Source organism: Esox lucius, chromosome 20 (assembly GCF_011004845.1).
Source record: "Esox lucius isolate fEsoLuc1 chromosome 20, fEsoLuc1.pri, whole genome shotgun sequence".
Classification (NCBI taxonomy): domain Eukaryota; kingdom Metazoa; phylum Chordata; class Actinopteri; order Esociformes; family Esocidae; genus Esox; species Esox lucius.
In genome coordinates this window covers 24,593,203-24,617,622 of record NC_047588.1, presented here as the reverse complement: position 1 = coordinate 24,617,622, position 24,420 = coordinate 24,593,203, and the positions used below count along the sequence as shown (strand labels likewise).

The following is a 24,420-nucleotide window of genomic DNA, read 5'->3' as shown; positions in this document are numbered from 1 at the left end:
CTGTTCACTTCACAGGTGCCTGATCTACAAAAATAAGTCCCTAGGGTGTAAGGATGCTATGCAATCCTGTCAAAAACTGAGACATTTTAGCAAAGCCCTTTGCACGACCCCAGAACACTGTTTCCGGTATGCAATCAGGTTTCAATCAATGGACCACTGTGTTACCCAGGGCCCTTGATAAACAGTTTTAACCTAAACATGTCAGTCTTTAACTTTTATAAATCTACCCTTTTAGCATGATCAAGAACTTCACAATGGCAGGTCAATGATTAAAGTTCAGATTAGATTACCAAAACCATGCCCCCATCCGAAAGGTTAAAATCCCCGAAAATATTTGTTTTAGAAAATCCAAATCAGATACGTTTTGATAAGTTATATTTATTGATATTCAAGATCCTGAAATATACGGTGATATGTTTGTTAAAAATAAAACGATAACTCCCTTGACTGAATGTGGAAAAAATATGTCAACTTACCCAATTCACCACTATCTCACCGTCAGAAATTATGGGAAGTCCTGATAAATAAAGAAATCACGTTAGATGAAATATAGGAAGTTCAAGTAGGATGGCAATTCTTTTCAGTCCCCAAGTCTTTTAAGGAGGGCGGATATCTGAAGTAACCACGTGAAATAAAATAAGTAAGTAATTTCATTTCATACATTAAAATGATGCTAACTTTCTTTTCATACTAAAATGTTTCTTATTTTCTCAGGTTTAGATCGAGAGAAGGGGATGGGCAGTGAATTACCACAGCGTTATTTTATTTATAGCATTTGGCTTGGAGGTAGGTTTTAAACATCTGTAAAAAGTGAAATACTTTGTATGCATTTTCTTTTTGTTTAAAAACAATTTTCGCAGGAAAACAGAAATATGGTGAGGGTAAAAAAGGCAAGCAAAATGTGTACATTCAAGAAATGCTTGTAAGCTTTTACATGCACAGCTTTGGAAAAAGTAAGAGACCATTGCACCTTTTTCTTTCTTTTCCAAAAAAGTTGAAAAGGAAGGTTTTGAGTGAGGAACAGAAGCATTCAATTTGCAGTGGTCTCTTCATTTTAACCCTTCTGTTCCTCACTCAAAACTTTCCGTTTCAACTTTTTTGGAAAGGAAAGGAAAAGGTGCAGCAGTCTCTTAATTTCTTCCAGAGCTGTATTTTATCGCTTTTCAATTAAAAGGCAAAGAAAGAATATTTGTCATTGTTCACACTACTGATATTTGTTGACCGTGTCCACCCCCCAATACTAACATTTTCCCCACTACTGTTTTAGTGATGGGAGTTGATGCCTCATCATGGACTGCTAAGGTGCCCAGCTCAGTGTCTGGCTTGCAGGGCTCATGCATTATAATTCCCTGCTCATTTAACTACCCAGAACCAAAGCCAAAGCCCTCCAGATTTACTGGCGTCTGGCTCAAAGACAGCCATGAGGTTGTGTACCACCCAGATAGCTCCAGAATCTTCAAAGGTTACAGGGGTCGTACAACGCTTGTGGGAGACCTCTGGCAGAAGAACTGCTCCCTCAGAATTACCCCCCTGCATCTCAGTGACAAAGGACCCTTTTTTTTCCGGATTGAAATGGAAGACCTTAACAAGTATTCCTACATACATGCCAAAGTCTCCATTGCAGTAAGCAGTAAGTACAAAGTAGCAAATGTTTTCTGATGAGAGTGAATTCAAGCTATTTTTGCGGGGTTATATTTGTAAAACGAACAGATTCTTACACCATAAAGAAACATGATTGTTTGAGAAAACAATGTCTGTATTACTGATATGCAGTATACTGTATGCTGTAATGAATTTTTCCAGGCTCTCCAGATTCCCCCTCTCTGTCAGTGAAGGAAGAGGTTAAAGTTGGGGGGGTGGTATCTGCCTCCTGCTCTGTATTTTACACCTGCCCATCTGAACCCCCTCTCCTTACCTGGAGCCACACCAGAACACCAAGCATCCAATCACAGCAATTGGTTAATGGCCAGTGGGAGTTGACATCATCCCTGACCTTTACCTCCACTATGAAAGATAACAAGGCTCTGGTTTGTACCGCAGAGTATAGAGGAGGGAAGAAAGTGAACAGCTCCAAGACACTCAACATCAAATGTCAGTGGACCACATTGGTGTAAAGAACAACAATATTTGAATAAATAAAAAAATTAACGACATGTAATTGTCCAAAATTATTAATACTGAAGCTGTCCTAAGATGTTCATTATATAGTAATAGCGTTCTTAATTATATTATTCTTAGATGCCCCCGTGGATGTGAAGGTAGAGGTTGCTTCCAATGTGAAGGAGGGAACATCTGTAGAGCTGAAATGCTCCAGTAATAGTAACCCTGCTCCCCACAGCTTCCGCTGGCACAACAGTAAAGGGCCTCTTCCTTCCAGGAGGTCCACCATCAAACTTGAGAGAGTGACCAGACTAACTGAAGCCCTATACTGCACTGCCATCAACACAGAGGGGCAAGGTCAGTCCAGTTCACTAAAGGTTCATGTAGAGTGTACGTAGATACAGCCCTTCTGTCATTAAGGAACATGTCCCAGGTTCATAATATGAAGATAAAGGAAAAGTCCTCTTCAGGAAGTTGCATTACATGTTCTTGTCTTTCCAGACCGACCTGAGATCAGAGTAGGCTCTGCCTGCACAGCAGACTTCTCCATAATAACCTGCCTGTGTATTGTGGATTGGGAGCCCCCTGGCATGGTGCAATGGTCTCTTCCAGGCAGACCCCTACCCAGTACAAAGGTGGAGAGGCATGGATCACTTACCATTGTGACCCTACAGAGGACATTCGATTTCTTTGATACGGTCCAATGCAATGCCAGCAACACATACGGAAATGCCACCTTGTCATGTTCCATGCCAACAAATTGTAAGAGGAAAAGTTGTGTGTGTGTGTGGTGGGGTGGGGGGCATATTTGGACAGCAAGTAGATTTTTTATGAGGACATTTAAATAAGTATGTGCTTTTGGACAGATAAGATGCTGATGCAGTATGTTTCAACTGCAGTCGGAGTATTTGTGGTGGTATTAATACTAATACCCATGACCTCTTGCCTATTGCTAAAGAAGTGGTAGGTTACGCTTTCATTTTTTGAAATCCAGGATTTCTCATAGAGATGGCCAAATGTTTGTTATTAACTTGTCTTTGTTTTCACCACCAGTGGGCGAAGACGTAATGACCAGACAATCACCATTTTGAAGGACACTGATGTAGTCATGGGGGCTTCCTCTGATCCCGCACCATTAAGGTATTTTTTTACAGGCTGTTCTTTCTGGGGTCATAGTTCATTAACTAAAGACCAAATGCAAACATTCATGTTTGTATCATATCCACTAAAGAGAGTGCATCCGATATGACTATCTCTATCCACAGGAATGAGCCAAAACACATCACCAGTGAAATAACAAACTACTACACCAATGATCACCTATATGGCAACATGGAGGTACGTACTGTAGGCCTACTATTTCATTGCAATTGTGAAGATCTTGTGCCTAAAAACACACATTTGTCTAAAAATACACATTCAAATAAGAGTTGTTGAAAGTCAAATGTATTGGGCATACACATAGCTAGGCAATAGTTGAAAATAGGAGAAAGTGTATGGGGAGAGTAGTTGCTGTCTAAAGGAGTTCTATTGCTTCTTTATCCAGCACAAAAATGTTCAACTAAATTGCCTCTAACAGGTTTTCTATTGATCAATTATCCTTTTGAAATGATAAACTTGGATTAGCAAACACAATGTGCCACTGGAAGTGACCCCAGACCTTTGAAAGGTTGTATATATACAGTATCTCACAAAAGTGAGTACACCCCTCACATTTTTGTAAATATTTGATTATATCTTTTCATGTGACAACACTGAAGAAATGACACTTTGCTACAATGTAAAGTAGTGAGTGCACCTGGCTTGAGATTGGCACCCGCCTACTCGCCAAATGCGGGTAGAATTTGGCTGTGGCGTGTAACACAGTCACTCTTACTAGCCACTTTGGCGGGTGGCATTCTATACTATATCTATACACAGGGTTTTTCCTGAATTCAAAACTCAAAGGCGATAGCCTTCCCAAAATCTCGCACCGCCTCTGTGTGTTGGCATGGCAAAATGTTTTCATTAAAACTTAATAACCTCAAACTACATCTAATCCCCATAAAAAAAAAAGCCTAAAATTACAGATTTGTTTTTAAAGAGAGATATATAGAGTAAAAAAATATATAATTAACATATTTAAGTTATTAACAATATAAATATATGTACTTGAAGATGCCGGATCAGCGACAGCAGTAGAGCCTAGTAGAGCTAACAAACTTTTTAAATAACATGTTCTAGGTTATGTTAAGAATAAATATATTGCTTGCATATTTTGATTGATATTAAGGAGGACATTGTAGCATCCATTAGTTGCTCAAGTGGACCTGGACAACAGGCCAGGTTTAACACTATAATAGTATTTTTCAAGTGTGTAGCCACATTATATAAAGTGTTTCACAGAGGGGTGTCCGGTAGAGTGGGGTACCACATTTGCCTAATAGTGACTGAACCAGTGAACAAGACAGGCTAAGATTTAGCACACCATAGTCAGATTTTATCAAGTAAAACATAATTCCCTAACAACAAAATGGTGGCTAGTGAAAATGCTGAGTGGCTGGTAACTTTGGAAAACCACTAGCCACAGTGGCTGGTGAGCAAAAAAGTTAATGTCAAGCGCTGGTGGCCACACAAAATATTGACACTTTGGGCCTAATTTGGACATTTTGACTTAGGGGTGTACTCACTTTTGTTGCCAGCGGTTTAGACATGAATCGCTGTTTGTTGAGTTATTTTGAGGGGACAGCAAATTTACACTGTTATACAGTGGGGCAAAAAAGTATTTAGTCAGCCACCAATTGTGCATGTTCTCCCACTTAAAAAGATGAGAGAGGCCTGTAATTTTCATCATAGGTACACTTCAACTATGAGAGACAAAATGGGATTTTATTTCTCCAGAAAATCACATTGTAGGATTTTTTAAGAATTCATTGGTAAATTCCTCGGTAAAATAAGTATTCGGTCAATAACAAAAGTTCATCTCAATACTTTGTTATATACCCTTTGTTGGCAATGACAGAGGTCAAATGTTTTCTGTAAGTCTTCACAAGGTTTTCACACACTAAAGAATGGAGAAAACACAAGGTTTTCTCCATTCCTCCATGCAGATCTCCTCTAGAGCAGTGGTGTTTTGGGGCTGTGCACACTTTTGTGAGATACTCTGTGTGTGTGTGTGTGTGTGTGTGTGTGTGTATATATATATATATATATATATAACCTTACAATAACCTGGTTGCATAAGTGTGCACACCCTCTTATAACTGGGGGTGTGTCTGTGTTCATAATTAACCAATCACATTCAAACTCATGTTAAATAGAAGTCATTACACACCTGCCATCATTTAAAGTGACTCTGTTTAATTACAAATTAAATTCAGCTGTTCAAGTAGGACATTTTCTTAGTTGCATCACAGAGCAAAAGCCATGGTTCGCAGAGAGCTTCCAAAGCATCAGAGGGATCTCACTGTTGAAAGATATCAGTCAGGAGAAGGGTACAAAATAATTTCCAAAGCATTAGATATACCATGGAACACAGTGAAGACAGTCATCATCAAGTGGAGAAAATATGGCACAACAGAGACATTACCAAGAACTGGACGAAGAGAATAATGTGTATGTCATTACAGGAGTCAGAGAGAGTTGCGTGAATCTAAGCTGTGTGTTTGCTTCCGCCAATGTGTGTGTGAGATCCCATTAGGGGCAGCAAAATGGAGTACCAGCTAGGTGGCTGATTTTTCAAATTCAGCAGTCTGATGGCCAGATGAATTAAGCCTTTGACATGGAACTGACTCCAACCCTCAAATTAAAAAACTCTCCACATTGCTCTAAATAATGTTCGATTGCATTTATACCATATTTAGTATTTTTAAAATGTGTCACCCTAATTGCTTGTTGATGACCACCATTTGGAGGTGTAGCTTTTTTGTAGTTGTTGATCATGATGATATCTCTGACTGTTTCCCATAGGTTGAAGATGACAGCCTATACATGTGTGTTGGTGGAGACCATGCAATCTACGAAAACATATGAGCACAACAGAAAGCATGGCAACTAAGAGGAAATTGTACTCAGTCTGTCAAAAGTTTTAGCAAAATATAAAAATGTTAACCCAAAGTAGCTGTATGTACTGTATGCAATTACATGGTGGCCTGACTGTTGTGACTCGTTTTGAACACATTAAGGGAGCGCTTTGACACTGGTCTTGGACAGTGGTTAGTGCAATGTTTACGTTGGAAATCACAAGTTAGCTCAGTTTTCTCAACAATTTTTTTCCCTTAGCGGGTTGAGACATCTTGTTATTTGTATTTGAAAATTCAACACTTGTACTCTCACGGGTAGCACTCAGAGGCTGTGTGTTTTTCCATGTGGGTGTTTGAATGAGAAATACAGACAGAATTAATTAGTAACAAAGCAACAGCAAACATATCACAAATTAAGATGTGCACCCACTTGTGACAATTAATGACAACAATTCTAACAAGACGCTGTGATTAACAAAATATTCACCTATTTTATTTCCACTTTGTGATCAAAATGAATGTTATTGCATACTGTATGTGGAGTCATTATAGTGTTTGCAGCATTAAATGTCCACTAAATGTTTTTTCCAATACAATTAAAATACTATAGGAAATAAAATCCTATGCAATAACTAATTTAAGTAATTCTGGATAAAAGAGACCTCTTATTGATAAATCAGAAAAATCTATTAATATCTGCAACTGATTTGTGTACAGCGATGAGCCAGGCTTTGGCCATGTGAATGTTTATCCTTCAACTGTGTCAGTGCTGTTTTAGGCTCTAATCTGAAATGTCAAGAGGCTAAGGTCAATAGATGCAGAAATATTTGTCAACAACTCTCCCTGGCCTCCACTTCAACCAGTCAGCCACACATAGAGGAGAGAAAGAAACCAAGGCCTTCTCTTCATCTTACCTGAGCTGCAATAAAAATAATAAAATAAGATACTATTGATCAGCAATTTAGTTTCCCCACAGTCTGTTGCCATTTTGTCTTAAGGGTCTTGTGATAATACAATGAGAGTAGGACTATTTCAACTTATTTCTTCTGCATTTCCATGGGGTTTGAGCTATTTAACAATAATGATTTAGCTTTAGGTTTCTTAACCCTCTCTACAGCAATATACTAGTAACAGGCATACACAGCAAAATAAAGCAATAAGCATTTCATTAGGGATTTATTTAAAACCAATGTATATACTAAAAAAGGCTACTCGCAACAGGAGAAGATCAAAATACATTCTTAGTACAACTTCCTATAATTAAGCTTTGAGCATATGCTGTACCACAAAAACACAATTGACTGAGTATGTTGTAGAGGCACACCTCCCTCAAGAGGAATTGTGTTAGAATACATTTTAACTGTAATATTATCAGAAAAAGGTAGTCCCATCTAACAAGTTGTGTTAAAACAGACACATTCCTAAAACACTGAATAGAATTTGAACTGTTATAGAGGCACACTTCCCTCGAGAGGAACTGTGTTAGAATACATTTTAACTGTAATATTATCAGAAAAAGGAAGTCCCATTTAACAAGTTGTGTTACAACAGATGCATTCCTAAAACACTGAATAGAATTTGAACTGTAAAAAGAAGTTTTAAAGAAGTTCAGGCGCAGTACTATTCCACACAACTAGAGCTATATTTAGCTGCCCTAAAATACAGAAGGAAAAAAACCTCTGGCAGTTGTCTCATCACCTACCCTTATATCTCCTTCACATTTCACAAAAACCCCCAGGTGGTTGCTAGTTAAACATTAATACATCCAGGTTGCTAGGTATACCTCAATAACTATTTGATTTCACAATTGATTCCACGCTTATTATTAATGGTGAAACCAAATATAGCAAAATATAGAAAAGACTCTATTCTACTCCACCAAGAAACTAGGATTACTTTCAAAAACATGTCAAGTTAGGACTGCAAGAGCTGTTCGTGTGAATTGGTTTCAAACCTATAGAATAAATATAAAAAGATTCTGAAGCATCATTGCAGTAAGGATGTTTATTTAAAAAGCCAATACTTCCAGTAAGTACTGTAATATACTGTATGAGCTTATGTATAATAAAAAATAGCTTTTTTCACTTATCATCATACACTCACATTCACAATACATTTTGTTTAGTAGTGTTGATCCCTATGAACAGCCATTATTGTTTTGAACAATTCACATTTTCATACACACTCTTCATTTCATCCGTGCTCTCCAAAGCATCGTTTGGTCTCTGCCAATGTAAAATGTGGAATTATGTATAATCAATATGGTATAGTAGGTCTATCGTGAATACATTTGCACAATTTAAAAAGAAATGTAATTTTAGAACTGATATTCTTAGAGTGCTTCACTGTACCTGAACATTGATATAGATGGGCTCAAAACCTCCTGGAGGAGGAACATCTTTTTTCTTTGTGGTTTTGATTCTGAAAAAAGGGGAAGGCTGTGTTAAATTTAAATTAAAACACTGTAAATAAGTGCAACTCAGAGAACAAGCAATGTTAAAAAGGAAAGGGACATCACGTCAAATTATCAATTTTAATTAATGTGTTTTGAATGTAACAGATTTGCCTAACTACTAGTTTTTTACATTTCAGTTTTGGGTGTTGGAGTTGTCGTGGTAAAATTGGCATAATATCCAGACTCTTGCTCAGTGACCAACCTGGACCTATAAAATCAATTAAATTGTTATTTCAGCATTGTTTGGAAAAATATATTTAAAATGCAAGACAAACAGAAGGCAGAACATGTCGTTTTCCTTAAGAAATTGATAAATTCTGCATGTAGTCTTAGTGTCAGTATAACCTGATGGCATCCCTTTGGGGACCATCATAAACATCAACCTACCTTTTCTTGTATCTTAAGAACCAAACACACCCGAATACAGCCACTAGCAGAACTACCACCCCTGGGACAATGGTGACAACAAATATTGTTCCGGATGTAGGTGGGTATTTCTCATGCTCTGTGAATGAAATTGTGATTAAGACTAATTATTTATCTGCACTTTGAATTTATATTTCCCATTCATAGCCAAATGCTAAACCAGCAAACCATTTTCCAAATGTAGATATATCACATATATTGTGCCAGATGCTAGACTGACAGTTTTTACAATTATTTACACGCATTCCTCAATACTTTGAGAAGTTTAAATACAATTTAAATTTAAATTGTTACATTTTAGTTCACTTTTTCAAAACTACACAGTTAGCACAACAGTAGTCTATGTGGCAAAAACTGGCGATAATTTGACATTGCTTTCACACAAAATGCATGGCATGGCAAGCCTGCAGTTCCAATGAGATCCAACACCCTTTCTCCCTCATTTAGTACACATTCACCTGTTTGTTGTTATTGCCCCCACCTGTATTCCTCATCACCGTACCAATTTAAGTTCCTCCTTCACTGGTGTATCTTGACAGTCATTATTTGGTTTCTGTACCTATGTAAAGTTTCTGTTTTCGTGTCGTAGTTTCTGTTATTGTTACTTAGTTTTTATTAAGTCCCCAGTTCTCTGCATCTGAGTCCAGCCTACTAACAACAACAACATCATTAATTCTTTTTAAATTGAACTCAAGCACCAGCAAGACACTATGTATCTACAGCACATTTTGCACATTCACATACTCTTAAGCTATTACGTTTATGCACAAATCGTAACACCATTTTTGTTATTGCAGTAACCACATTAAAATAGTTTGTAAAATTACTAGACAACCACAGCTGATTCAGCTCTAGACCTATCTAGGTTTTTTTTATTTTTTTATTTCTACACAAAGAATCTATACAAAACGGAGACATTTTTGGAAAGTTTTTTTAATGTAAACATGGAACTAGCCATGAATGCTGGTGGATGCCTAGAGATATCTGCAAAATATTGCAATGGATTAGTCATACAAAGCGATTCTTTCACAGGATTATTGCAAGAGAGGATATAAGGCGTGATGTGGATGATAACTTTTGGCCAAATGCAGAAGACAAGGTTGATCAGTATTTCTATACATCTCTATCAATTGGAAGATCTCCTATGTACAGTGTATATATAGAGTCTACACACCCCTGTTAAAATGCCAGGTTCTTGTGATGTAAAAGAATGAGACAAAGATAAATCATGTCAGAACTTTTTCCACCTTTAATGTGACCTTTAATGTGAACAATTCAATTGAAACTGAAATCTTTGAGGGGGGAAAAATAAAAAACTCCCAATAACCTGGTTGCATAAGTGTGTACACCCTTAAACTAATACTTTGTTGAAGCACCTTTTGATTTTATTACAGCACTCAGTCTTTTTGGGTAGGAGTCTATTAGCATGGCACATTTTGACATGGCAATATTTGCCCACTCTTCTTTGTAAAAGCGCTCCAAATCTGTCAGATTGCGAGGACATCTCCTGTGCACAGCCCTCTTCAGATCACCCCACAGATGTTCTTCTGGTGAAGCTATGCTTTTGTGCATTTGGATGTGTGCTTTGGGTCGTTGTCATGCTTAGAGGTGAACTTCCTCTTCATCTTCAGCTTTCTAACGGACGCTTGAAGGTTTTGTGCCAAAATTGGCTGGTATTTGGAACTGTTCATAATTCCCTCCACCCTGACTAAGGCCCCGGTTCCAGCTGAAGAAAAACAGCCCCAAAGCATGATGATGCCACCACCATGCTTCACTGTGGGTATGGTGTTCTTTGGGTGATGTGCAGTGTTGTTTTTGCGCCAAACATACCTTTTGTTAAACCTTGGTTTCATTAGACTATAACACATTTTCCCATATGCTTTTGGGAGACTTGATGTTTGTTTTTGCAAACTTCAGCCAGGCTTGAATGTATTTCTTTTATTTGTACCCCATAACCCATTCAAATGAAGAATACAGGAGATTGTCACATGTAGCACACAGCCAGTACTTCCTGCAGTTCCTTTAATGTTGCTGTAGGCCACTTGGAAGCCTCCCTGACCAGTTTTCTTCTTGTCTTTTCATACATTTTGGAGGGACGTCCAGTTCTTGGCAATGTCTCTGTTGTGCCTTATTTTCTCCACTTGATGATGACTGTCTTCACTGTGTTCCATGGTATATCTAATGCTTTGGAAATTCTTTTGTACCCTTCTTCTGACTGATATCTTTCAACAGTGAGATCCCTCTGATGCTTTGGAAGCTCTCTGCGAACCATGGCTTTTGCTCTGAGATGCAACTAAGAAAATGTCCTACTTGAACAGCTGAGCTTTTTTGTGATTAATCAGAGTCACTTTAAATGATGGCAGGTGTGTAATGACTTCTATTTAACATGAGTTTGAATGTGATTGGTTAATTCTGAACACAGCCACAGCCCCAGTTAAGAGGTTGTGCACACTTATGCAAACAGGTTTTCATTTTTTCTCCCTCTAAGATTTTGGTTTGTTTTTCAATTGAATTGTTCACATTATAGGTCACATTAAACACTGCACATCACCCAAAGAACACCATACCCACAGTGAAGCATGGTGGTGGCATCATCATGCTTTGGGGCTGTTTTTCTTCAGCTGGAACCGGGGCCTTAGTCAGGGTGGAGGGAATTATGAACAGTTCCAAATACCAGCCAATTTTGGCACAAAACCTTCAAGCGTCCGTTAGAAAGCTGAAGATGAAGAGGAAGTTCACCTCTAAGCATGACAACGACCCAAAGCACACATCCAAATCCACAAAAGCATAGCTTCACCAGAAGAACATCTGTGGGGTGATCTGAAGAGGGCTGTGCACAGGAGATGTCCTCGCAATCTGACAGATTTGGAGCGCTTTTACAAAGAAGAGTGGGCAAATATTGCCATGTCAAAATGTGCCATGCTAATAGACTCCTACCCAAAAAGACTGAGTGCTGTAATAAAATCAAAAGGTGCTTCAACAAAGTATTAGTTTAAGGGTGTACACACTTATGCAACCAGGTTATTGGGAGTTTTTTATTTTTCCCCCTCAAAGATTTCAGTTTCAATTGAATTGTTCACATTATAGGTCACATTAAAGGTGGAAAAGGTTCTGACATGATTTATCTTTGTCTCATTCTTTTACATACCAAAAACCTGGCATTTTAACAGGGGTGTGTAGACTTTATATATCCACTGTATAGTGTAAATATTTTTGTATTACTGTACTGGAAATACTGAAGTTAATTTAGTGTATTTTGGAATTACTCTGTGAAAAACAAATATTCAAATATTCCTGTAACAAATACTGCAGTGCATTCTCCACTATAGAGGTGCCATTCCTGTTTTGTGAAGGAATGTTGGTTAATGTAAAAAATCAGAGACACTCCAAAAAAATCTTTATGCTACCTGTTGTTAATGTTTTTTAGGTGGTTGTGTTATGAGTAACTAAGATAGATTTTTTTTATAGATAATTGTCACTAGTTTTCACTTCTACCGAAGGAGTTGATTTTGTGTTTTGGTAGTTTTAGTGCATTTTGGATATGAGATTAACTGTGCCATGTTGCATTTTGATAAAGAGAAATGTGTTTAACCAACCGAAAAATTATAATCTGGGTTTGGAAAACCAATACTGAGAGTTCTTACCTTCTGCGGTGACTAGTGGGATTGGAACTGTGGAAACTTAGAACAAACAAACAACATTAAACAGACCCGCATTAACCCATCTTTCACCTTAATACATGTATTGCTGTTATTGTGTCAGGTTTGTTGCTTAATTTATGAATGAGTACAAATTAAGAGCTGTTTGGTGTGCACACAGGAGTTTAGAGCTGAATATTTCACCTGTATAATTTGAACCGTTTTGAAAACTCTGGTTGGATCCTGTAGGACGAAAATATAGCATGAATGAATGTATGCTGTACAAAATGTTTCTAAAGGAATTACATGAGGAAAAAAATCATTTTTGTAAAGGTGTAGACTAATTCATTTCACATGCATTAAAAGGTCTAATTTAAAGTTTTTTTATGGGCCTCTGAATGACACACTGCATTGAAAAAATAAATGTTATATTCCATTCTTTCCTGCTTACCTGCTTCATGTATTTTGACCAGTGCTTTATAGAAACTGTAGTGGTCGAATCCATTGGTAATTCGTAAGTAGAACCTTCCCATATCCCCATTTTCTATTTTTTCTATCTTCAGAGAGCAGTTTCCCTTACTGATATCCCCAATTAATGTGGTCCTTCCCTGGAAACTTTTGATGACCATGGTCTTGTTGGGATGAAAGAGAAATTCCTTCTTGTCCTTATCATTGATGTTTATTTCAGTTGGTCCCATTTTTTTCCAGTAGGCCTGGATAGAATCTGTAGATCGTGCCGGGGGGTAGGTAACATTGCATGGAATGATCACATTTTCACCCTTTTTGGCGGGAATATCTGGGGGGTAATTAGCCATCCATTTGGCAATATTCTCTGAAGTTAAAAGAAAAGTACTACAATTATTCAATGTATGTACCCATATAGAATAAAGAAATACTAAGCACATTGACATGAAAATTACTCATTGTAAAAGCTACATACCATTAGCGCCTGATGCCTGAGACATAATGAGGATCACCTCAATCCAAGTCAATGATCTCATCTGGTCCAAAATAAACTTGGAAGTTAACTAAATAACTGACACATCAAAATCCTAATATAATTTCAAATAAACATTTGCAGTTAGGAATCAGAACTGACTCCCATTACTAAATGAAGCTATTAAATGCACCAACAAAATATTGTTGGTATAGTGCCTCAATTCCCCCAGAATTGGCAACAACTGTTATGAAAACAACAAAACTTGAATGTACATGTATAGGATACTCACTTTGCGCTGAAATTAGTGGCTAAAAAGAGATGCTACAGGTCCAAGAATAAAAATAGAAGTGAACTAAGCAGAACATTTCTTAAACTGTTTCCAGTAAAATGAATGACAGGCAGTTTTATCTATTGGTGTCGAAAGTATTGGGTGTATTTCCTGTTGGTGGTTGGCTGACAATACGGAAGTTAAATGTAAATCTGTAAAGACTGAAATAGATTGTTGGCTAATTAGTGATTTTTGTCACACTCAATTAATTTCAATAGGCTTTGTTGGAATAGAAAATGCCACTGAAGCGAACATACCCTACAGATATCTAATCAATGAAAATGTCAGTAAAACTCAACCCATAACCACAAGTAACAGAAAAACAGACATTGTCCTGTAACAAAACCAGAAAAGGAACCAGGCAAGCCTAGTTCAACCGGCCCGCAATTAAAAGTGATGAATGAATGTTGCTTTCCCTGGATTCTAACCCGGGTCTCCCACATAAGAGGCTGTCTTTAACCACTACGACACAGAGCTACACATCTGCTGTGAGTTGGTATATCATTTCAACATTAGATTTTTTTCTCATGCATTAACATCACACCTAGTTTGAATATTTTGCTAGGCACCAATAAGCATTGTGTAAAAATGACTAACGTTTCTTATTAGGTTTACCTCAGAAAGTTCACCAGAAATAGTTGCAATATAGTAAACAGTTTTATTTTAGGCTTCCTTTAACATAGCTACTGAAGGTTGTAGCCAGCAAGGTTTTTGTCCATCCTGAACAAAGCCTAATGCATAATTTGTTTTGACCATGATAGACAAACGTGGAACCTGCACGTCTCTAACCACTACTCTATTTAACAAGAGTCGGTCACTCACTTACTCACTCAGTAAGAGACATTCACTCTGCAGTCCGGCAAAAACACACATTCATTTAATTTTCCTGTTTGGTCATTACACTGACTGACCATACAGTACACTTTATTTTGAGAGTTCCAGAACTGTGTCTGTAGATGCTCTATAGATTTTCTTTTCTTCGGACTATCATTAACATTACAAATAATTAATTTAACCCTAACTCTAAACATAACCTTTATGCTAACCATAACCCTTACCCTAAACCTTCTTCTAAACCTGGCCCTTACCTTAAACTTAGTAAGCAGTTTCTTAAAAACAGATTTTTTTCTTGAATGTTTGTTGATAGTAAAACTATCAAAATATATTGTAAAAATGTTTTTAACTAATCGTGTATGGCACGGAGTGGTTTAAATATTAACTAGAAGGGTTTTTCTCTGTACTCTGAGAATGTCGTAACAGAAAATTGCATGTAGGAATTCAATAGGGTGTTTTACCCATTTATCAAGTTTTTGATTTGTAATCATATTCTGCAGTTGGTTCAATGGTGGATTTTGTTTATTTTAAGAACCTAGTTGGTATGTTTATTTTGACATGCGCAAGTATTTGGATGTGTACACATTTGTTATTTTAACCTCTGTATTCTAGTACATTGGATTTGAAATTATACATAGACTATGGTTCATGTGGAGATTAATTTGAGGGTATGTTCATCCATATCAAATTATCAAAATGGTTTCCAATTTTCAAATGACCACTGCTGTGTGATGCCAATACAGGAAGGGTTTCAGTTAATTCCAATTAATCATTTTCTTGACTAAAACATCTTGATTGCACTGAATCCAATTGTTCATTACTCACAGATTTGTCACCCAGTACCAGGGGTTGGTTAGTGAAGGCACTGATTATTTCCAAATATTTTTAAACACATTTCAAGAAATTTAAAGTAGATGTAAACTCAAAATGTAAACAAATAAAATACAACAAAATGGCAAATGAAAATTCGAAGATGTGAAATAATAAGATGTTGTCAAATAATGTTACTCAACCCCCAACAGTAGTTTAACCCCTTAAATACTGGTACATAAATTTATGGCCACTAGATGGCATAACACCAAATTAAAGGGACATCTCCAAATAATCTGCAGTTTCAACAACAATCATAAAAATAAAAATAAATAAATATACACACACATACACTGCGTGCACAAGTGAGTATTCTGATCGTATCATTATTTCTGTGCACATTTTCCAACTCCAAACAATATAAACTTGAATGCTCATAGGATTGAATAGTTTTCCGGTAAAATCTATTGGTGTAATGAGGGAGGGTGTGGCAACAATGAATAACACCCAATGTCAAGGTGTGCATAATTATTAGGCAGCTTCATGACCAAAAAAGATTTAACTGACACTGAAAAGTAAAAAATTCTAAAATGCTTTAACTAGGGTGCAAAAAACACATGGAGAAGAAAAGACGCAAATTAATTGCAAAACACTTGAGAAGAATTCAATGTGAAGCTACCAGGAACCCATTATCCTCCAGTGCCACCATATTCCAGGACTGCAACCTACCTCGAATGTCCAGAAGTACAAGGTGTCAAGTGCTCAGAGACATGGCCAAGTCAAGAAGGCTGAAACACGGCCACCACTGAATAAGATTTGAAATGTACTGTATAGATTGTGCAAAAAAATAACTGAAGACAGATATTTCAAAGATTTTATGGACAGATGAAATGAGATTGACTGTTGGACCAGATGAATGGGCCCGTGGCTGGATCACTAATGGACACACGTCACCACTTCAGTCAGGCGCCAGCGAGGTGGAGGAGGGGTACTGGTATGGGCTGCTATCATTAAGGATGAGGTAGTTGGACCTTTTTGGGTTGAAGATGGACAGAAACTCAACTCCCAAACCTCCTGCCAGTTTCTGGAAGATACTTTCTTCAAACAGTGGTACAGGAAGAAGTCCTCAGCATTCAAGAAGGCCATGATCTTCATGTAGGACAATGCTCCATCACATGTATCAAAGTACTCCACTGTGGGCTAGCCAGCAAGGGCCACAAAAATGCCCAGAAAATGACCTGGCCCCCTTCCTCTCCTGACTAAAATCCTATTGACAATTTGTGGGCCCTTCTCAAACGTGAGATTTACAGTCAGGGAAGACAAAACACCTCTTTGAACAACATTTGGGAGGCTGTGGTTGCTGCTTCAGCGAAAGTTGATCGTGAACAGATCAATAAACTGACAGACTCCATGGTTGAAAGTCTCATGGCAGTTATTGAAAAGAAGGGTGGTTATATTGGTCACTGAATATTTTTGAAAGGACAAACATTTTAATCGTCATTTTGTGTTACTTATTGGTTGCACTTACTTTAAAAATGTAGAATAAACACATGAGTTGGGAGAAAAAGTTGCCTAATAATTCTGCACACCAATTGTTGCCTAATAATTCTGCACACTTATGTATTCCCCTGAGAAAGATAAAAACTAACTTTCCTTTGTTAAACATTCAGGTTTGAGGTTCAATTATATTTTGGATTGACTGAGAGCATTGTGTTTGTTCAACAATAAAATAAATCTTGAGGAATACGATTTGCCAAATAATTGTGCACGCAATGTATATATACAGTGGGGAGAACCAGTATTTGATACACTACCGATTTTGCAGGTTTTCCCACTTACAAAGCATGTAGAAGTCTGTCATTTTTATTATAGGTACTCTTCAACTGTGAGTGACAGAATCTAAAACAAAAATACAGAAAATCACATTGTATGATTTTTAAGTAATTCATTTGCATTTTATTGCATGACATAAGTATTTGATATATCAGAAAAGCAGAACTTAATATTTGTTACGGAAACCTTTGTTTGAAAATTACAGAGATCATACGTTTCCTGTAGTTCTTGAACAGGTTTGCACACACTGCAGCAGGGATTTTGGCCCACTCCTCCATACAGACCTTCTCCAGAGCCTTCAGGTTTCGGGGATGTTGCTGGGTAATATGGACTTTCAGCTCCCTCCAAATATTTTCTATTGGGTTCAGGTCTGGAGACTGGCTAGGCCACTCCAGGACCTTGAGATGCTTCTTACGGAGCCACTCCTTATTTGCCCTGGCTGTGTGTTTCAGGTCGTTGTCATGCTGGAAGACCCAGCCATGACCCATCTTCAATGCTCTTACTGAGGAAAGGAGGTTGTTGGCCAAGATCTCGCGATACAAGGCCCCATCCATCCTCCCTCCCATCAATACGGTGCAGTCATCCTGTCCCCTTTGCAGAAAAGCATCCCCAAAGAATGATGTTTCCACCTCCATGCTTCACGGTTGCGATGGTGTTCTTGAGGTTGTACTCATCCTTCTTCATCCTCCAAACACGGCGAGTGGAGTTTAGACCAAAAAGCTCTATTTTTGTCTCATCAGACCACATCAGACCCTTCTCCCATTCCTCCTCTGAATCATCCAGATGGCAATTGGCAAACTTCAGACGGGCCTGGACATGCGCTGGCTTGAGCAAGGGGACCTTGCATGCGCTGCAGGATTTTAATCCATGATGGCGTAGTGTTTTACTAATGCTTTTCTTTGAGACTGTGGTCCCAGCTCTCTTCAGGACATTGACCAGGTCCTGCCGTGTAGTTCAGGGCTGATCCCTCATGATCATTGATGCCCCACAAGGTGAGATCTTGCATGGAGCCCCAGACCAAGGGAAAACTTCTTCCATTTTCTAATAATTGCACCACAGTTGTTGCCTTCTCACCATGCTGCTTGCCTATTGTCCTGTAGCCCAGCATTGTGCAGGTCTACAATTTTATCCCTGATGTCCTTACACAGCTCTCTGGTCTTGGCCATTGTGGAGAGGTTGGAGTCTGTTTGATTGAGTGTGTGGACAGGTATCTTTTATAAAGGGTAAAAAGTTCAAACAGGTGCAGTTAATAAAGGTAAGGCTTCTTAAAGAAAAACTAACAGGTGTAGATGTAGTGATTGTATAAGTTAGTGAACTGTTATAAGCTGTTGTAACCAATGTAGATGTATTGATTATATAAGTTAGTGAACTGTTATAAGCTGTTGTAACCAATGAAACAAAATATTAAATGTCTGTAATATGAGCCGAAACTGAAGGAGCAAGTAGGAGAATAGGAAACCCTGTTTAAGCAGTTGCCGGGGAGAGAAAGATTTAGTATGTCTGTTTTGTGAGAAACAGGTCACAGGTCAGAGACACACACACATAGTCGGACAGACAAGACAGAAACCAGAAAGGGGGGCAAGGGGATACTTGCAGTTATCCTATAAGGAATAAAACTGGGATTGGGCCAATGGCACACACTTTGTAAGTTAACGCCTCTATCTTTTTGGGCGTAGTAGAAGTATAAAAATGATGTTTTGAATGTTGATCCTTAGACATTGTGCGGCGACACGTGTCTCCAGAAGCTTCTGTAATAAATGGACGTATAACTACGGTAATTGCCCTGACTCCCTGTGTTTTATTCTCCTTTCCAACAAACCAACTCGGGGAAGTGTTATACTTCAACAATTTGGGGGCTCGTCCGGGATTGGAAAGAGGAGAAGGAATTCGATCTTGTCCAGACAACCTACGCGAGATTCACAGGTTCCGAGCCGGCTCATGATAAAGGTAAGCAGAGCCTGTTATATCTAAATCTGCATATTGGCTATGAACTAAATTGTGGACCTGTGGAAAACGTATTGGGAGACTGGTTTAAATTCAGGGGGTCAGGGGAACGGTCTGTGAGTTAGAGTCTCACTATAAGTCGGGTTAGAGGCCCGTTACCGGTGTGTGAGTTAGAGTCTCACTGTAAGTCGGGTTAGAGGCCCGCTACCGGTGTGTGAGTTAGAGTCTCACTCTAAGTCGGGTTAGAGGCCCGTTAATCGTTCTAGGGTTGACTACCCTACGCCACTTCCCGACGGGGACAGTGGAGAGTTGCGAGTTAGAGTCTCGGCAACCAGTCGGGTTAGAGTCCCGAGGACTTAGGGGCACCTCGAAGTACTTATTGTGTGTAAAGGTTCATCTGGGTTAGAGTCCCGGGGAGTTTTAGAACTCCCCAAATTCTGTATCTGGGTTAGAGTCCCGGGGAGTTTTAGAACTCCCCAAATTCTGTATCTGGGTTAGAGTCCCGGGGAGGTTTAGAACTCCCCAAATTCTGTATCTGGGTTAGAGTCCCGGGGAGTTTTATAACTCCCCAAATTCTGTGTCTGGGTTAGAGTCCCGGGGAGTTTTATAACTCCCCAAATTCTGTATCTGGGTTAGAGTCCCGGGGAGTTTTATAACTCCCCAAATTCTGTATCTGGGTTAGAGTCCCGGGGAGTTTTATAACTCCCCAAATTCTGTGTCTGGGTTAGAGTCCCGGGGAGTTTTATAACTCCCCAAATTCTGTATCTGGGTTAGAGTCCCGGGGAGTTTTATAACTCCCCAAATTCTGTATCTGGGTTAGAGGCCCGGGGAGTTTTATAACTCCCCAAATTCTGTATCTGGGTTAGAGTCCCGGGGAGGTTTAGAACTCCCCAAATTCTGTATTGGGTTAGAGTCCCGGGGAGTTTTATAACTCCCCAAATTCTGTATCTGGGTTAGAGTCCCGGGGAGTTTTATAACTCCCCAAATTCTGTATCTGGGTTAGAGTCCCGGGGAGTTTTGGAACTCCCCAAATTCTGTATCTGGGTTGGAGTCCCGGGGAGTTTTAGAGCTCCCCAAATTCTGTATAAGAGAACTGGGTTCAAGTCCCAAAAAGTGTTGGGTCAGGTACCCGTTAATCATTTGTTAATTATTCTGAGTCCCGGTAACGTAAGTCAGGTTGAAATGGACGGGAAGTGTGAGAGAGAAGTTGATGACGATGGGCGGTGTCCAGGCACTGGGAAGTGGAAACAATTGGGGATACAGGTGGCAAATGTAATGACTGTTGTAGGCAGGATGGACCCAATTCAGAAAGAAAAAGAAGGGATAGAAGAGAAATTGCGACAAGTGGTGAGCGAGGCAGGATTAAGGATGGAGGAAAGGAGACCATTACATGTTATTTTGTGGAATAAGGAGAAGGAGTGTTCTAAAAATCGAGATAGAGTTAGAGACAAGAAGGAAACAGCCAATTTTGTCAAGAGAGGGAGATATAGAGAAAAGGAGAAGGAATGGGAAAAGCACAGAAAAGAATGGTGTAAATTAGCAGTGTGGTGTCAGGGCGTAGACCATTTGAACAAAGAGAAAAAGGGACAGAAAATTAAGGAGAAAAAGGGAGGAGAGATAGAACCCCCAGCATATGAAGATGACCTGGTGGTGCATGGTACCGTGTACCATTATATCCAGCGTTATGTTTAGAGAGTGGGATATTGTCTTTAGACACACAGAACAGCAAGCCCATAACTCAATTCACAGGAAAGCAAGATAAGAGAAAATTAAGTAGGAAGGCGGAGTCAGAGAGCGAGACAGACACTGAGGGGGAGGTGAAACCGTTCAAGGCAAGGGCAGAGAAAGAGGAGCGAGAAGGGGAGACGACTAGGAAAGAATAAACAAGAGGAGATTACAGGGGCCATAAAGAAAAGATCAGGCCGTACTAAAGGCAGGTTAGGTGAGGACTCAAGGTTGGGGTCGGACGATAGTGACACAGTAAGAAGGACCAGAATTAGGCAGAAAAAAGGGAATTCACATAGAGGACGGGTGGTACTCACGGGCAATGCAGTAGGGAGATGGACTGACTCAGACGAAGACCCCGACACAGACAGCAGTGGAGACGGGAGTAAGGGAGACGTAGACGTATACCCTCTGCCGCGTACGCCCCCACCAGAACATAAACTACACCATGACACAGTAGAATCAATTCAAAAGACTCAAAATAAAATGTATACGTGGTCACAAGCAGGGGAAGCTGGTTGCGCTGGGTTTCAGCTGCCTCTCTTTAGAGTGGGAGGCAGAGAACCGCGATATAAACCATTGGGGCTGGGACACGTACAGGCACTGGTAGATAAATTACCCCCGATGGGAGAGGGAGGTGGACTATGGTTGTCACAATTTGATAAACTCACAGCTGGTCAAATGTTGGCACTGGGGGACTGGAGGGCAGTAGCCGCCCGAGCCATGTCCGCCCAGGCTATGACTGAGATAGAAAAAGGGGCCGCCACTAGGCGGAGCCCTGATGACACTCCTTTCAGTCAGGTGGTCGGGCGCATAGCCACGGCCCTGAGGGGACGATTTCCCTTGCCCGCTGGGGCCCCGATGCCCAAGTTACCTTGGGAAAAAGAGCAACACCCTAGACAGTATCTAGAAGCATGTAAGGACACATGGGCCAAACACACAGGGCACCACCTGGGGAAAGGGGGTCTGCAGCAGGAGTGGTTTAGAAGGGTGGTCTTAGAGGGACCTCCAGAGAAAATAAAAGAGGCAATGATGGCAAATCCTGACTTGCCGGGTAGTGAATCACACGTATGGGAAAGACACATAGTACATCATTTACAGAGGGCAAAAGATGAGGAGACAGAGAAAGACAAACAGATACAGGGACTGAAAGAGAACCTGTTGCGCTTACAGCTGGCTGAAGCCAAAGGGAGGCTCAATGAAGGGAAAAAGAAACACAGACAGATGGCAGCTCTAGGCTCAGGAGAACCTGACACACCCGATTTATACCCTGTTCCCACATGGGCACCCCAACCTCACGGTGGCTGGGGGGCATTCACCGCGCCCTACCAATCAGGGAGGGGAGGTTATGGTAGGGGGAGGGGGCGGGGTAGAGGTAGAGGGGCTCCAGGAGCCCAAGTCCAGTACGGAGTCTGCTTTACGTGTGGTGACCCGAACCACTGGTCCAGAAACTGCCCACAGAACACTGCAGGGGGCAGAGGATACCCAAACCAAGGGGCAGCTCCAGTTCCCAACCCACACGCCGTCCCACCACCTAGTGCACCTGGCCAATACCCACTCTCTTATGAGGGAGGGTGGGACCAGGAGTGACGGTCTACAGGGGGGGGAGGGGACAGCGGGGGAAGGGCAGACCCTATGCTGTCCCTGAATGTCGACGGGAAGGACTTCCCCTTTCTGGTTGACACAGGTGCCACTTTTTCCACCATCACCGCCCCTCCCGTCACAGGACTACTATCCTCCAAGACAGTGGAAGTTGTGGGGTTTGAAGGAGTGGGACAGACTTTGCCAGTGACATTTCCTCTTAAAACGATACTGGGTAAACAGGCCCTCAGCCATCCGTATGTGGTGTCAGCAAACACACCAGTGAACTTATTGGGGAGAGACTTGTTGATAAAACTGGGGGCTAATATCTTGTGTTCTCCAGATGGACTAACTGTCACGTTACCAGACGGGACATCGACTTCAAGTGGAGGCCGTGGGTCTCCCTCCTCGAGCCGTACTTTCCTCCGCCAGACCCCCCACATGTAACCCTATTTTATGATCGGCAGGGCGATGAGGTGTATAGAGAGGGGTTTGGGGATGTAGTGTGTGGGGACACGTGGCAGGTCGGGTCTAAATTCATATATGTAGGCCCTGAAGGGGTAGCGGCAGATGTACAGTTGACAGAGGAGCAGGATCAGTGGTACATGATGGCGGAGGAGTCCTTCCCACATGTGTCACTGGCACTGCATCCTAAACACCAAGCAAAAGACCTGGGGCCCATGGTTAAAAGGGCGGTCGAATGCACTGATTGGACACTCCCTCAGGCGCCAAACGTATGGTACTCACACAGCTGTAAGATGTAAAAATGGTTCACCTGCATTGACCTGGCTAATGTTTTTTCTGTCTCCCACTAGCAGAGGAACTTCGTGATATTTTTTCTTTCACACATAGGGGTCGGCAATGGAGGTACACAAGACTACCACAGGGGTTCGCGCTTTCCCCTGTCATATTCAACCAGGTACTGAGAGAAGCGCTGCAGTGATGCTGCCTGCCGACAGGGGTAACTTTGGTCCAGTACGTAGACGACCTGCTGCTGACGGCCCTGACAGTGGCCGCCTGCATCCAAGCTACAATGACGGTCCTCACCAGACTGGCTGAGAAAGGGTTCAAGGTGTCAAAAGAAAAGCTACAGCTGGTAAGGACGCAGGTCTCCTTTCTGGGCAGAGTAATCTCGCAGAAGGGAGCGGGGCATTCCCCAGCTCACCGCATAACCAGCCTCCACCATCCTAAACCCACTACGGTTCAGGAAATGTTATCATTCCTGGGGCTCACGGGGTACAGCCGCAATTACATCCCAAACTATTCAGGGCTCACAGAGCCACTTAGAGCGCTAGTTAAGGAGCAGAGAATGCGTAAACTTAAAGCCACTCTCAATTGGACTTGCCCGGCCGACAAGGACTTCATTTTGCTGAAACAACAACTAGCCACCGCAGCTGATCTGGCCATACCAGACTACACAACACCTTTTTTCTAGATTTTTCTGAAACAGGATGAGTCATGAACGGGGTCCTGTTTCAGAAAAAGGGGGGAGAAGGCTCTGAGAGAGACGAGCTAGTGAGACATCAAAAGGGGGCTTCCCCACAAGAGAAAACAATTTGGCAACAGAGAGGAGCAACAGAGACGAGCGGGCTCTGGAGAGGGCCAGACGGTAAAGTAATACTTCCACCAGCCATGCGGGGAGATAAATTTGCAGAAGCCCACGGGTTGGGCCATGTAGGGCCAGCACAGATGTTGAGGAACTTGTGCCATTGGTGGCACCCGTTTATGGTAGACATGGTACGTAACTACACTAGGACATGCACCATCTGCACACACCCCAATCCTAAACCGACGATCAAACCTGA

At 40.6% G+C, this 24,420-nt stretch overlaps 2 protein-coding genes across 4 annotated transcripts; one reads left to right on the top strand and one right to left on the bottom strand.

The window, feature by feature from the left end:
* The first annotated feature begins 604 nt into the window (after positions 1 to 604).
* LOC105019152 (myelin-associated glycoprotein) lies at positions 605 to 6,585 on the top strand. Of its 2 annotated transcripts, XM_010885097.3 has the most exons (10): positions 605 to 640; positions 715 to 786; positions 1,268 to 1,630; positions 1,804 to 2,091; positions 2,239 to 2,490; positions 2,602 to 2,862; positions 2,967 to 3,063; positions 3,154 to 3,240; positions 3,366 to 3,438; positions 6,049 to 6,585. In XM_010885097.3, exons 2-10 carry the CDS (start codon positions 735 to 737, stop codon positions 6,109 to 6,111), a joined length of 1,536 nt encoding a protein of 511 aa, XP_010883399.2. In that variant the 5' UTR covers positions 605 to 640; positions 715 to 734; the 3' UTR covers positions 6,112 to 6,585. The 2 variants fall into 2 exon arrangements, with proteins under 2 accessions (XP_010883399.2, XP_019896703.2); XM_020041144.2 differs by having other exon boundaries at positions 608 to 786.
* Positions 6,586 to 8,097: 1,512 nt separating this feature from the next.
* Positions 8,098 to 14,221, bottom strand: LOC105019103. 2 transcript variants are annotated; one of them, XM_010885020.4, is made up of 9 exons: positions 13,850 to 14,221; positions 13,561 to 13,656; positions 13,072 to 13,452; positions 12,825 to 12,863; positions 12,627 to 12,662; positions 8,944 to 9,061; positions 8,687 to 8,764; positions 8,453 to 8,522; positions 8,098 to 8,326 (listed from the first exon to the last, which is right to left on the bottom strand). In XM_010885020.4, exons 2-9 carry the CDS (start codon positions 13,619 to 13,621, stop codon positions 8,252 to 8,254), a joined length of 858 nt encoding a protein of 285 aa, XP_010883322.1. In that variant the 5' UTR covers positions 13,622 to 13,656; positions 13,850 to 14,221; the 3' UTR covers positions 8,098 to 8,251. The 2 variants fall into 2 exon arrangements, with proteins under 2 accessions (XP_010883322.1, XP_010883321.1); XM_010885019.5 differs by having other exon boundaries at positions 13,561 to 13,621; positions 13,850 to 14,211.
* Between the last annotated feature and the right edge of the window lie 10,199 nt (positions 14,222 to 24,420).